The 16,170-nt window shown below is 40.6% G+C and overlaps 1 protein-coding gene across 1 annotated transcript in view; it reads left to right on the top strand.

Annotated features, from left to right (window-relative positions):
* The window catches only part of LOC143931196 (5-hydroxytryptamine receptor 3A-like), a 50,284-nt gene that overhangs the window by 22,383 nt on the left and 11,731 nt on the right, over positions 1-16,170 (top strand). Inside the window, exons 2-5 of the mRNA XM_077455744.1 lie at positions 2,302-2,453; positions 5,283-5,327; positions 11,439-11,551; positions 14,500-14,672. Coding sequence (XP_077311870.1) covers positions 2,302-2,453; positions 5,283-5,327; positions 11,439-11,551; positions 14,500-14,672 — 483 coding nt within the window. The remainder of the gene's footprint in view (positions 1-2,301; positions 2,454-5,282; positions 5,328-11,438; positions 11,552-14,499; positions 14,673-16,170) is intronic.

Raw genomic sequence — 16,170 nt, 5'->3', positions numbered from 1 at the left:
GCTATAGAGCCCGTAACCGATCCAAAAAGCCAGCCTAGTTCTCCAGGAACCCAAATACCTTCTTCCTGCAGCAGTTCCTCAGCCACTTGTTAAGTTCCCTAAGTTTCTGCTGCCTCTCTAGTGTGGCTCAAGGTTCAGGCAGTATTTCTGAGACTACTACCTTGGAGGTCCTTTTCTTTAATAAACTGTAGCTCCTAAGTCCCTGAAATTCTTTTTTAGGACACTCCATCTATCTTCCAACTTTGTCATTGATACCTATGTGTACCATGACAGTAAGGTCCTCCCCAGCCACTCTCAACAATCTGTCCATCTGTTCCATGATGTGCCGAACTCGAGTGCCTAGTTAACTAGTTAAAAACAAACTGTTCAGTGATTACGGTCTTTGTGACAGATTGCCCTATCTGTCCTTCCAATTGCCCTTTCTGCCTTTCTTGTAAATGGGGCACTCTAATGGGGACACCTGATGAAAGGGGGACACTCTAATGGGGGCACCTGATGTAAGGCGGCACTGAGGTGGGGACACCTGATGTAAGGGAAGTACTCTAATGGGGAAACTTGATGTAAGGGGGGACTCCGATGGGGACACCTGATGTAAGGGGTACAATGAAAATTGACAATAAATATGTAGCGGCGACACTTTGGACAAGGTGTCTGCCATGTACAAATTTCTTTTTTTTTCCTCAGAACAGTAAAGGGGTTCTGAGGGCCGATTATGTAGGTTTAACTTTGGCTGGGCTGTGTTAGAGTTCTGCCTGGTCATGTGTACAGTTAGGTGCACATGACAGGCCCAGAACTAGGCCTGGTTGGACATTTTAGGTATCAGCGTTCCCCGGAGTCAATCAGTGGGTGCGTCTGGCCCCGCTGAGGCGTCTGGCTAAGGGTACTTAAGTAGGGTTGCCACCTTTTCTTCAAGCCAAACCCGAACACTTTGGCAGCACAGGGACATTTTTTATTTTATTATTTGCTGTAAACACTATAAGATTATAAAAGACCTGGGATACATTTGCGTGCCCCAAGGAGAGTAGTAATGTAGCGCACAGAGCGCGCCTTGGCACACAGTGTGTGTGGCCAAATTTCTCTTGCTGACATCACCCACCCTTCAGTTAAACCTGCCCCCAAACAGCTGCCGCCAGCTCCCGGACGGCAACAGATTTGTGTATCACTATCTCTGTTACTTGGGGAGCCACAGCCTTGTCTGAATAATGTGTCCGGGTTTCAGGTGGACTGAAACCCGGACACATGATTGAAAACCCGTACTGTCCGGGTGAATCCTGGACAGGTGGCAACCCTATACTTAAGATGCTGAAGTCACGTGTTCAAGGTTCATTTGTGAGGCCATAGCTGCCTGTTCCTGGAGCTGGACCGGGGTAGCCCCACGAGGGGTCCTGGTCACGGGAGCGTGTGCCGCCCCGCAACATGATCGGTTTGACTAGCCCCATTAGGTCCACATGGTCTGGGTTAAGGATGCATCTGTTACCGAATCTCTGAACCGGCTGGTCCAAGGCACAGCAACTGAGGGAGGATTCAAGGCGTCCGGGTGTGCTCTCAACTTGGAGGGACACCACAGCCCGTGTAAGCGATTGGGGAGGGCTCTTCGGAGGAGGGCCAACAAGCTGGCATCCCAAGAAGTGCCTGGTTGCTGGGTTGTTAAGGACACTAACAAATCCACGCTTTTCCAGTACTGCCAAGGAGACAGAGAACGTTCCAGGTACTGAGGAAAGGTTCCTGTTCATTTTCAGTTGAAAGCTTTAGTCAACGTCAAAGACTTTGTAAATTGTGGATCAAAGTGCTGACTGCCATAACCCCGGCTAGAGATTTGTTTAGCCTTGAAGCACCCAACTGCGAGTGGCTACTCTATGGGTTGTATTAGAGTTCAAGGTGCCTGAGTTTATTCACCCTTACTCTCTGTTCCCATACAAGACTGTGTTTGTTGGATGTTACCCCTGCAAATAAAAACCTTTCTAAAGGACTTTTATGGTGTCAACGTCCAAAGTTGTTGGGTACTAACCCTGGGAACCCCTAGACGTGGAAGAACAAGCCAAGCGGAGGTAACCGGTAAGCCCAAAATTTAAGGCCACCCTATCGAGGGTTATGGTCGCTACAAATATTATTGTAATGCTATGAAAATTGTTTTGACCGGACATCCTTGAAATGCAATTCAATACCCTTGGCATTCAATGTGGGTGTCTAATAAAGAATTAAACTGAACTACTCATCAGATATTCTACCAGTGCTAAGTTCATAGGCTGTGAACTGAATAGGCCTCAATTGAACTTTACTCTTTTTTTTTTTTTTGTTCAGGTAACATCAATTGTGACACTGACTGCAGTTTTTATAACCTGGAAAGGTCTCTAAACCTGTCAAGTTTGCCGTCTGATGAACGTCCAGTTAGTAACTGGAAAAATGTCTGTACGGTTCAACTGGATTTTCTCTTGTATACTGTCGTTGAACTGGTAAGATCACTTTGTACATTTTAGGAGTATCTTATTATGAGTAAGTTTAAAGTATAACTAAAGGCTCAACTTTTTTTTCTTGTTTAGTGTTGGACAGAGTGAAGAACACCTGTCAGTTTTACTATTGCTGTTTGTGCCCCCATTATTCTCTTTATTTGACCTGTATACCATTGTCATCAAAAGTGAAAGTAAAAGAGAACCCCAAATTTTGGGTTGGCGCCAGAACAGGGAAATCTTTCAATGGGATCACTAGTTCTGGTGACACTGGTGACACGCCGAGATTCCCTCACTTTGGAGGGATTTTTCTTTGACGTCTTGTTGGGAGAAGAAGTAAAGGTGAATATCCCCAGTGGGAAACAGATGAAAAAATAACTGACAGGGGTTATAAATATTACACTGTGTGCACAATTATTAGGAAAGAAGTTTGAGAATTAATTTCAACAAAAAAATTGAACAACTACAGTGCTCTTGCTCAATCCAAAATGTTAATAAACTTGTAACCTGAATATTTAAGAAAGTAAATACAGTATTAGAAAATATAAATACTGATCCCCAGTGCAGGCTCTCAGGATCCAAGCCCCCCGTAGCACTGCACAAAGTATAATGGCAGCAGCAGTCTCTGGTCAGCAGTCTTTCATAGGCAGCACAGCATCAGATAGCTCCAGTAAACTCTAGCCACACATCACTGTTCCCCCTTCACTGCAACCTTGTGGTGCTCTTATCCTTCCCCCTCTGAAGCCTCCATAGTCTCTGCTCTCCACTTCTACTTGCTCTGTGGCGTCAGCCAATCACTGCCCACCAGACCACACCAAGATGGCTGCCCCTTACACTGGAGACAATCCATAGATGATCAATGCAATGTGATCTCCTTAAAGATGGCTACTGCACTTCTGCAATAATGAATAGTCAGTTCAACCCTGTCCACACCGCAGAAGGATAATACAGAAACAACAAAGGGTGAAGTTCCACAGTAATTATCAGCTACAGTCCAGTTTACAGCCTCAGTAACTAAAACCACCACCATATAGCCGAAAAAAATGTCCTCCAGATAGCTGGACCCCTCATGAAAACAGAGGTCAACAATTGCTTAATGTGAGTACTCACAGAATGTGCAATGCTGCACATCCAATGCCCATTACATGGGTACTTGCATCCTCTCATTAATTTCCAGGACCTGAGCAAACTACTCCAAAAACAGCTGTCGTGTGGCACCGTCAAGCCAAGGACCAGTGGATATAGGGAACAGGCAGAGCTTTCAGTAGTCCCATGAAAGGTATACAAATATTATGTAAAGGAAGCTGGAGTACCCACATCGAGCATTTATTGACCTGTGTATCCATGTGGGTTCCAACTATCTGTATACTATCAATAAGGATGAGCCGAACACCCCCCTGGTTCGGTTCGCACCAGAACCTGCGAACAGACCTAAACTTCGTGTGAACTTTAGAACCCTATTAAAGTCTATGGGACTCGAACGTTCAAAATCTATAGTGCTAATTTTAAAGGCTAATATGCAAGTTATTGTCCTAAAAAGTGTTTGGGGACCTGGGTCCTGCCCCAGGGGACATGTATCAATGCAAAAAAAAAGTTTTAAAGACGTCCGCTTTTTCAGGAGCACTGATTTTAATAATGCTTAAAGTGAAACAATAAAAGTGTAATATTCCTTTAAATTTCGTACCTGGGGGGTATCCCTAACTATCAACTATATGAGTGTTTTTTTATTTCAGTTCTATGGTGGTAGTTTTAGTTATCAAGGACATCACTAGACACAATCAATGTGAGTGCATTAAAGTGAAAAATCAATATCAAGTTTGAAAGGAAACCTTTATCAAAATTTTGTGTTGGACCTTGATCTATTTTAAAAAGTGCCACATTTTTATTGTATCCAGTCAGATGGACATTGTGCTAAAAATCTCAATTGTCATAGTTTTTCTTTACTTTCCTGTTATAGTGGTTGTGCGGTGAGTCTACATACACACCAGAGTTTGACCCTGTGCATTCTGTAATCATCTGTCGGCAACAGTCCTTGTCAAACACCCTCTTTGGGACAAAATATAGTGTGATGAGAGTATTTAAATAAAAGGAGCAGAAATGCACTCACAAACTATATTGAGAAGACAAAAATCATCAAGCCTTGGTAAAATTAGCATGTCATTTTACCACATTTCACTGAGCTCTGGGGAAACTTTCCTTTCAAAGTAAATTGCTTATTTGTCTTTAGTAAATCAATTCATTACCCAGCTGGGTTGGGTATGAGTCTATACAGACAGATCTATTGTTTTTTTTCTTTTTTAACCAAATCAAGAGTTACAGAAAGCTAAAATAAAATACTATTTTTTGCAATCACAAGGTATGGCATGGTGAGGAACAAGAATGAAAAGCAAGGGTGCTGTCACATAAGGTTCTTAAATTACAGGCATACCCCACTTTTAATTAAACAATGGGGTTTGTTTACTAAAGCTGCAAAGTGCAAAATCTGGATCACTTCTGCATAGAAACCAATGAGCTTCCAGGTTTTATTACCAAAGCTTAATTGAACAAGCTGGGGTTAGAAGCTCATTGGTTTCTATGCAGAACTGAGCCTGGTTTTGCATTTTCCAGCTTTAGTAAATAAACCCCATTGTGTACTTAAAAGTGGGGTATGCCTGTACTGCAGCTGAAGTGATTATAAATAGAGAGGTGCTAACTCATTAATCTGATCAGCTAGGGGTTTGAATATAGATATGTCAGATATATTGTAATGTGAATGCCTACCGTAAAGGCAAATACAATCTTGTTTATGCTATTAAGTTTGCATAATTTCTAATCATCTTCACTGATTTTCTACAGAATATGAATGAACAGACTATTATCACATACATATGGTTCACTATGGTAAGCCACTAATCCTTCCTGTTTTCTATCAAACCTTCAACTGTGAAATGGTTCCAATAATTTACCATATTTCCCAATTCTGCCTACAATGAAAAAATAAGCATAGTGTATATATTTGTAATGTGTGTGGAGTGAGATGAGAATAATTAAAGTAAAACTTAACAATTATAAAACCTGGAACATTCATAAATGAAAGCAAATAAATTGCTGGGGAAGAGGGGGTGGAAAAGGATTTTAGGGGAGTTTGTTATGCCCCGTACACACGAGCGGAGTTTCCATCGGAAAAGTGTGATGGGAGATTTTGGTTGGATATTCCGACCTTTTTTATGCTCCATCCAACGTTTCCTGTCTGAATTTCCACGAGGAAAAGATTGAAAAGATTAAGAGCAGGTTTTCTATTTTTCAGTCGGAAAAAGTTCCTATCGAAAATTCCGTTCATCTGTATGCAATTCCGACTTACCATATGCACTTGTATATAGTGTAGAAAACAGCGCCAACATCCCTTTGTAGATCTCTACTTTTTACCAGCTCCACTTTGTTGGGGTTTTTTTCAAGGATGCTGCAGTTCATTTCCTTCAGCACTGATTTTTTGGATTATTTGTTGTACGGGAGGCTGTCGAAGTACCATGACTTTGGGTGCGCTCTGGAGTGGCATTTGGAGGAAATCATGGAACACAGAGACTGGAGGCTGAATGTCTTGGAAGTGCTCTAGGCACAAGAAGATTTGGAGTTTCTAACCATTCAGGAATGGGAGCTGGAGATTGCATACAGAGCCTGCTAGGCTCTGCTCAGCAACAGGGGTGAACTTCCTTTTGCCTGGGACTATCAGGAAGTACAAACCGACAGCTCTGAAACCCTGGCTGAAGTGTTGGCAATGGGGCAAAATGACAATGTGCTTTGCCAACCTCCACAAGCAGCTATGGAAGCGAAGCTCTTATAGCCAATGAAGCAAGTGCTGACTAACCTTGATGAACCTGTTTCTGCACAGGAAAAGCTTAGATGAGGAATGTGCCTGTCCAGCAGCCGGATAAGGGTATGGGAGATGGAAAAGCCGGCTCACTTCCCAGCCACAGATCCCCGATAACATGCTTTTTATTGACTTATCGGAGGATGTAACATTTACTGAGATTCCAACTGAAGTGCTGACAACAGGGTACCGCTCTGCTAACCTCTGCCCAGCACTGGTAACATTGTCTTGTTTCCAGGGACAGAGGATTGTGAGACTTTATCTTCAGCCACCAGCTCCAGAGACTGAGGAGTTAATAGACTTTTCTGCAGAGGAGGAACAACCCAGCGAACCTTCAGCAGAAGAGCTGGCATCAGGGCAGAGTGTTACAGACCTCTACCCCACACCTGCAGCAGTTCCAGGTGCCCAGGCCCAGGTTTAGAAGGTGGTGGTTCTTCTTCCCACTATGCATCTAGTGCAGACCTCATACGTGCCCTCTGTTAACTCCTTCAACTCTCCTATACCATGCGGCTAGGTCTCTGTACCGTGGGTTCAATCCTGGTTGCTTTCGGGGAACCAACCACTAGAGAGAGAGCCAGAACACCAACCCCTTTGCTACCAGAGGACCTGGCGTCTACGCCAGGTACAACGATTATTGATCAGCTGCTATACATTCCCCAGTTCATGGTTACCTGGCCAAGTTTCCAGGCCAAGTTCATCTGATATGCCTCAGTCTCCCCCCAAAAAATTAACAGTCAGCATCTACCAATATTTACCTTGCAGTGAAGAGAGAACAGTGGTGTGTGACCAGAGGTTGCTGGAGTGATCTGATGCTTTGCTGCCCAAGAGAAGAGTGCTGACCAGAGACTGCTGCTGCTATTTACTGTGCAATGCTATATGTGAGGGACTTGGATCCTGCACTGGGGATTGGTGTTTCACTTGCTAGATGCAGGGAGTGGCTGTGACCATCAGCACACTCCTGACCAACAGGAAGGCGATCACTGGCTACTAATGCTGGGCACTAACTTGCGAAGGAGGACCCTTTCACTTTGAATATGCTTGGAGTTCAGAGTGTTCCAACTGTGGTGAGAGGCCTCTTGGTCACTGACTTTTCTTGTTTCTTGGTTCCATGAAATAGTTTTGCCCCAGTGGGGTAGCCCTAACTCCTCTTCTATTAGGGAACAATCCAATGTCCCTTTGGAAATTTGGACAGTTGTGGAGGCAACATGGACTCTCGTGGTACGGTATAAACTTACAACAGTCAATTTACAAAAATATATAAATTTATTGTACACAAATACACACATCATAAAAAACCTTCTGTAGTAGATAAATTGCATTAGATGCTACTAATCATGGAGCATTTACTTGTCTGACACAGTTTGGAAGAACTTAGATATATGTAAAAAATTATCCCGTGCTGTTACACACAGAGATTTGTTCTTCCTGTTACACACTGTACGTGTTTTGGGGTTACCCCCTTCTTCAGGTGTACAAGAAAGCATATAAATCAAATATACAGTATTAGAATCAAAAACACATAACTAATAACCAGCCTTCATGGTGCACTGTCGTGCATCTTAAATCAGTAAACATAAGATCTAATATGCCCCTCAGTATATCCCTCAATATTAAGGATTACGCCCATGTGAAAAGGTTGATTTTAGAGCAAAAAAGGAAATTTATCCACATAGACGGCACCAGAATTTTGGGTGTCACAGGACCAAGAATTGGCAATCTCCCGGGCAAATGTGGGAACCAGGAAAAAGAAAGAAAATACTTTAAAAATAAAAAAATGATATTTAAAAAAATCATAGGGTGGGAAAATCTATCACACAGCCATCATAATTCAGATAACTAAATTCAAAGAATACAATCAAAGCATTTCAATTGGTGATGTCCCTTTTGGATTACAAAGACCAAACGAGAGAGCACTCCCACCACTTGTAAGGAAGGAAAAGAGGGACTGTCTCGGCTGGTTTGAAAGAGAGAGATCACATATAAGAAAATAGGGAGACTAGTTGTATATGGGAGCATTATTCAGCTAGTCTCCCTGTTTTCTTATATGTAATGTACTACATATTTTGTACCATCTTTTGTACCTAATAAAAAAGTTTGTAAACAAAAAAGAAAATAGGGAGGGCGTACCGACCTTGTGCATTAAGATAAAATGTATTTGACTAGTAAAAACAAAGGTCATACTCACAAACAAGCATTTAAAAAAGGCTTAACATTACTCCAAAGATTCGGAGCCGTGTCTTCCAGACACTTGCAACCCGGAATGGATATTAGGAGGAACCAGATGGCATCGCAAAACAGCTTAGGCGTTATGAGGGAGTACCCTTTTCATCAGAGCCACAGCACCTTCTATCCCTGTCTGACTTAAACTTGACTTTTACTGATTCAGAGCACATGTCTGGAGATCCAGAAGAGGGTGCCCTGATTCTGGTAAGAGACTAACATCATACAAGTTAAACTGTTGTGCTTTCTTCAAGGACCCCAAATTTGGCGGCCAATGTTTGTTCTTTAATTTTTTATCATTCACTGGCCAGTGTAACAAAACGGGTACTGTTATAGCAAGTTATGACTGTCTTTATATATCGTTTCTAGGTAATTACAGTTAATTTTTGCTAATCACTGTTATACAGCATACTGCAGGCGTTTAACCATATCTCTCAGAGTAACATTATTGTTTTAGCAGAGCCCCAAAATAAATATGCATTTTCTTATAACCTCTTAGCACCTAGCTAGGAGAGTGCTACATAAGGATAATTGATCTTCTATAGCAGGGATCTCAAACTGGTGGCCCTCCAGCTGTTGCAAAACTACAAGTCCCATGAGGCATTGCAAGGCTGACAGTTACAATCATGGTTACCACAGGCAGATGCATGATGGGACTTGTAGTTTTGCAACAGCTGGAGGGCCGCTAGTTTGAGACCCCTGTTCTATAGGGTTAAACTAAGCACATTGCTGCTCTCAGCTATTTATACTCTCAGGATTGATACATGTATGCTAGTCATTCCAATCACTGGGTATGAGGGGAGTTAACGTTTTTTTGTTTTTGGAGTTATGTGAACTGAGGAACACCTTCCACCTTTTTTGGTGGATTTTTTTAGGGATGTGGCAAATGCAAAGTTTTAAAACATTTTAAAAGGTCATCTAATTATTTTTAATGAACACTCACCCATATTTGGTGTTTTTGTTTTCTCCTCTCTTTCTCTCTGGAGTTCAGTTTTAAGATGATATGCTGAGTATAAAAACTGTTAAAGTGGTTATATGGTCAAAACCTTTTTTTTTAATGGAATAGAGAAGTTTTATAAAACCTGTCAGGTCATTTTTTGGTGTTTTCTATGTGTCATTGGTAATTCCCTTTGTAGACAGTTGTTACCAGAAAATATGTCCCCATAGGAAGGTTTCTCCTTACCTCTTGTTCAGGAACAAGCTTAAAATTTTGGACTTCCCCTTGTTTTCTGCCTTGGTGATAATGGTCACCAGTGCAAATAGAGAGGTAAATACCCCAAGTGGGGACACAGAAAAAATAAAAACTTGACAGAGCACAGAGCCTATTTCACCCCATCCAGGGTTCACAAAATGGATCCAAACTCCCCTCAAAGTTGTTGTATAATGCTCTCACCAGTTGGGGACTTCACCCACATCTTGTCCTGCTATCATTAAATATTGGGAGGTGGTTGTCCACATTAGTCACCTGGCCTTGGGAATTGCATTTTCTCCCTCCTTACGTGTCTGCCTACTGGGTTCGGTGGAGGATTTGTCCCCCACGGTGGTCAAATGCACACTCTTGGGGCTGCTATTATTTTATGCCCTGAAGGCCATTACCCTTACTTGGAAAAAGCCTAATCATCCAACAAGCGCCTTCTGGAAACAGTTGATCAAAGCTGCATTGCCATTATATAAAGAAACCACCTATAGCAATAGGGGTTGCCCTACAAAGTTTGCCAAGGTGTGGTCCAAATGGTTTCAAGTGACTCTACAGCTCATCTGCCAGATGCGTCTGTGTAACTAATATAGATTTATAATCAATGTCAACTGGTTGGGGGGGGGGGGGTTCTTTAGGTTTTTCTTCTGGTGAGGTGCGAAATAATAAGTATGTTTGTTCTCAAGATAATAGCGTGAGCCACATACACATGGCTTATGTTAGTTTTTATGTTTTGTAATGTACAGGCAGCGGACTACCACAGCTGCCCTTGGTTTGGCCCTTGCGTGGGCTTTATTCTGTATCACCTTTTTAAAAGTTCAATGAACAGAAATAAAAAAAACTTGACAGAGCTATTTCCCATTGTATCCAAAGCCAATAACAAAAAAAAGTTAATATGAATTTACATACACTGTAATATAATATATATATATATATATATATATATATATATATATATAAATATATATATATATATATATATATATATATATATATATATATACCGTATATACTCGAGTATAGGCCGACCCGAATATAAGCCGAGGCCCCCAATTTATCACAAAAAAACTGGGAAACTTATTGACTCGTGTATAAGCCGAGGGTGAGACATGCCTGTCCATCCTTGTGTGTCCGTCCATCCCTGTGTGTGCAGCCTTGTGTGTCCAGCCTACCTGCGTCCCGAGCCTGCGTCCCGCCTGCGTCCCGAGCCTGTGTGCTTCTGCCATGCCAGGATCGCCGCTCTTCTCGTCTGACAGACGGCGTCGGCGCCTCGGCGGCCATTCCACTGTTCAAAAGCCGCGCCTCCGTCTGTGATAGGCGGAACACTCAATTTCCCAGCAGTCAGTGGTCCGCCTATCACGGACATCCTCTCATCCTCGTCCGTAGTATGAGGATGAACGGATGTCCGTGATAGGCGGACCACTGACTGCTGGGAAATTGAGTGTTCCGCCTATCACAGACAGGGAGGCGCGGCTTTTGAATAGTAGAATGGCCGCCGTCTGTCTGCTCGACACGCTGATCGGGCAGGCAGACGGCGATGACTCGAGTATAAGCCGAGGGGGGCACTTTCAGCCTCAAAAAAGAGGCTGAAAATCTCGGCTTATACTCGAGTATATACGGTATATATATATATATATATATAGCTGTACAGCTATTTTAACAATTGCCTGTTACCTTATATTCTTTTTTTCAAGGGAACGCTTTAATCATCTCTGTGTTTATACTGCAGTCTTGGCGCAATGAGCTTATCTCCTGGGACCCTGATGATTTTTGTGGAATTACGAACATTTTCCTTCCCAGCAGCACTTTCTTTTGGAAGCCAGATCTTTATGTTTATGAAATGTAAGTAAAGCAGCTTTATTAAAATCCTTTGAAAAAAAACTGACATTGAACCTGTGTGTGCCAATTAAAGCATAACTTTATCCAAGGTTTAGCTTTAGAAGGAGTGGGGAAGGGGTAGAATGTTTGTCAGGTTTTACTTCTCTCTATGAACCCATTGAGAGGATTTCCCCTGATTTCCTCTACTCATGGACACAGGCAGTAATAAAAACTATTTTTATTAGATAAGGAGAAGGATGGATAAAACCCTGCTCAGTGTTTTATTTCTGTCTCCAGCCCCTGTAGAGATTTTCTCTACCAGTCTACGCTGTCATTGGCACAGGAAGTGAGGGTAAATCTCCTCAGCTATAAAAACCTTACTGAGGTTCTAACACTTCCCATTCTGTCCAAAACAAAAAAAAAGCTTAGGCTTGAGTTGCATGTTAAAATCAATCAATCTGGGGAGCCATAATGCATTTCCCTTATACAGGAATTATCACTTCAGATATACCAATAAGCAGGCAGCTTTTATTTCCAGATAAATCAGACATTGTACATTGGAATGTAATCCTCCATAGCTGTTTTGTCACTCCTGTGCATACATTTGTTTTTTGCTGTGTGTTATACATGTATTGTAGGCACATTTTCCAAGGTCAGTTCACATTATTAACATATATAAACGCTGATTTGTATACTTGTGTGCACCTCTTTTACATAATATGTTTGGGAGAGAACGTGATAGAACCCTTGCAACATAAAAGTGACGTGCACTAGAAACATGCAGAACCACATAGCACATGCCATTCCTTTCTGAGGGGTAAAAGGCATTTAAAAAAAACGACATACCAACCCAATATTTCATAGGATTGAGTGGTATTTCAGACATGCAGTACCTCCTGCATGAAATGGAACCATTTACATATAATGTGTTTCGAAGGCTGCTGTTATATCCACTAAGCAAACATATTGTGAGGCAAAGGGCTCTGCATGTTTTCCTGTGCTGTATTCAGGGGTCATCTAAAACCTCCAATTACATAGAACCAGTGATTGGATTCTCCTGATTCCATGTCATAGATGCGTGTACTGTGGCAGCCCCATATTACTTCTAGACCCTGTTGCCAGACCATTCAACATAAGATTATATGTTCATTTAACATAATTTATCTGCAGAAGCTTTCCTTGTGTAGACATCCAAAAGCCCTGAGAGTGCTTCTGTTGGGCATCATCATTGGATGTGAAAGCAACCACCCAAGCAGACATGCCCCATACTCACAGTCAGATTTTCCGAAAGAAAATGTGTGATTGGATCATGTTGTTGGAAAATCCGACCGTGTGTGGGCTCCATCTGACTTTTTCCGTCGGATTTTCCGACACACAAAGTTTAAGAGCAGGATCTAAAATTTTCCGACAACAAAATCCGATCGCATAAATTCCAAACGTGTGTAGACAATTCCAACGGCCAAAGTGCCAGGCATGCTCAGAATAAACTAAGAGACGAAAGCTATTGGCTACTGGCCCGTTTATAGTCCCGACGTACGTGTTTGACGTCACCTCGTTCAGAACGATTCGATTTTCCGACAACTTTGTGCAACCGTATGCAACACCAGTTTCGGCCAAAATCCATCTGAAAAAATCTGATGGGGCATTAGAGCTATCACTTGTAATTTTTATCCCATTTTTCCTCCCCAGGCAGCTACATGAAAGAGTATGTAAGCAGGTGAGGGGCAGAGGAGTTAGGACAGCACAGATGGCATTTAACCTCAATTAGTTCAAGACCAGACACTTTCACTCCCTTTTTGCCCCAGCCGTTTTGCAGTTTTCACCACTGATACAGCTTGAATTGCAATAACTCAGGCATGCAGCACTGCACCCAAATTACATTTTTTTATATTTTTTTGAGGCAGATAGAGGTTTCTATTGGTGGTATTTAATCACCACTGGTCTTTTATATTTTTTTACTATATAAAAGATAAAATACTGAACATCTTGGGAAAAAAGCACAAACATTTTTCTTAGTTTTTGTTAGGTAATTTATTTGCAAAATGTTATTTCTTCATAAATATAGGCCAATTCTGCAACATTTCTTTGGTACAAATTACCCAAATTTGTATTTATTATTTAGTCTGTGTGAAAGTTATACAGTCTACAAACAGAAGATCTAATTTCTTGAGGCTCTAAAATGCCAGGACAGTACAAATACCCCCAAAATTACCACTTTTTTGAAAGTAGACAGTCCAAGGTACTTATTAAAAGGGATGGTGAGTTTTTTGAAGTTGTAATTTTGTTGTCACATTTTTTAAAAAAAAAGGAAGAAATGAAATAAAATGTTTTTATTTTGTTTTTTCACAAAGTTGTTATTTTCTCAAACACAAATACACCCAAAAAACACATTCTGCTACCACTCCCAAGTATGGGGACACCAGATTTGTGAGACTTTTTTTACAGCCCAGATGCAGAGAGGGCCACAAAGTCCAAGAATCACCTTCAAGCATTCCAGGGACACAAATTACACATCTAATTTCTTGACTAACCATCACATTTATGGATGCCCTGGAGCACCAGGACAATGGAAAAATCTACAATATGACCCAATTTTGGAAAGCAAACACTGCAAGGTATTTTCTAAAAGTATCATCTGCCCCCTAAATTGCTCCATCCATGAGACCTAAAAATAACGGCATTGCTAAAAATTACAATCGACAAATATGCCCAAGATGTTATCTGTATGGACAGTTTCCCCCAAGATGCGATAGATGAGGCTGTCTGCTACAATCAGTAACTACCTACCTATAGACACGAGCACAGTTCCCCATTCCAACCATATATTAATAATTAGGAGGTAATCATCTTATTGAGTATGGGTACTTGTACAGACATACCTCTGTTTTAGAATAGTTGGCTTTGTGGCAACATTTATGGAGTAAAAATACCAGTGATAACCCAAGTAACTGATCCTATGTTGTATCATATAGGACTGAAAATGATAAGAATACTCCAGTGATTTCATATTTCAACCTGGACAGTAATGGAACCATCAGCCGTTTTTTCCCTTTAAGAGTCATCAGCACCTGCAATATGGATTTGTATAAGTTCCCTTTTGACATTCAGACCTGTACGCTGACCTTTAGATCATATCTTTACTCAGGTATGTAGGAAACATTTCAAGAACAGTGTCATATGCTGTGGTCTTTATTGTAGTTATGTTATCAGTGGAGATCTACATGACTTCCTCTGGATCTACTGATCGATTTGAATGCACTTCTCACAAAATGTAACCTCTGCTTAGGTATTTTTTTAATCAGAAAAACAGATATTCAGCAAAAAACTTTTCTATGGTGCTAATTGCCAAAGGACTATACAGGTATATTATTGCTAATAATGGTATTAAAGTGGTTGTAAACCCTTACAAACCACTTTGATCTACAGGTAAGCCTAGATTAAGTCTTACCTGTAGGTTCAAGAAATATCTCCTAAACCTACATGGTTTAGGAGATATTTTCCAAAAGATAGGCACCGCTGTCCATGCGCATGCGCAGGAGTGACGTCGTCGCGGCTCCGGTGAATTACAGCGCCGGAGCAGCGAGACCCGGAAGTCACTCTGGGATACATGGCAGCGGTGAAGATGAAGGAGGACCGCTTCGGGGGCTTCGTTCTCAGGTAAGTTATTCATAATGAGCTAGTATGCTATGCATACTAGCTCATTATGCTTTTGCCTTGCAGGTTGCATTTAAAAAAATAATAATATATATATATATATATATATATATATATATATATATATGTGCCTTTACTTCCTCTTTAAAGTATTAGAGGAAAAACAGTTATTAATACATTCTGCAGCAATGTCAGGAAAGCTTTAGTAAATAATGTCATACAAATTAGTTGAACAATTTATTTTTAATAAATCCTGATACTGAAGAACATGTATGAATGAAAGAATTAACCTTTAGTTTAGGACAGGAATCTCTGCAGCAAAGCTGGCCATACATATTACAATCTTATTGTGTAGTCTCGAATAGAGGTGTAAAATTTCAGAAAATTTTGAAGTCATGGGGGAAAAAAAATCAGAAAAAAATTGAAATTTTCGGAAATACTTAAAAGATTTCAGTGTGGAGTAGTTTTACAAATTAAAAGTCTGAGAATGTGAAATACAGTGTATGTAAAAGTATTATGCGTGAAATAAAAGTACAGTTTATTCAGTAAATAAACAAAACTTGGTTTTAAAAAAAAAAAATTTTTATTGCAAATATAATAAAAGGACCTTATATTTTAAGAACTCTTCACTTATACATGAGAACAGGTAACTGCCCCATTTTCCTTCATAATAATGTAAAATCTTCCTGCCAACATGCATTTTCACTTATTGACAATGCTGATCCACAAGCATATAATAATAATAATTATTATTATAATAATAATAATAATATAATTATTATAATAATTATAATATAATTATAATATAATAATAATAATAATAATAATAATAATAATAATAATAATAAGAGCATAATGCTCTTGCAGAAGCTTGATGAATGCTCTCCTGATTTTCAGGTGTATCTCTAATTGAGGGGATTGTGTATGCAACACTTCCTTACATGAAGATCATGCTGGTAAAGAAACATTTTATGATCCAGAAGCAACAC

Source organism: Lithobates pipiens, unplaced genomic scaffold, assembly GCF_037356315.1.
Source record: "Lithobates pipiens isolate NorthernLeopardFrog02 unplaced genomic scaffold, aLitPip1_a1.2 Scaffold_10, whole genome shotgun sequence".
NCBI classification, from domain to species: Eukaryota; Metazoa; Chordata; class Amphibia; order Anura; family Ranidae; genus Lithobates; species Lithobates pipiens.
This window is presented reverse-complemented; position numbering and strand designations above follow the sequence as displayed.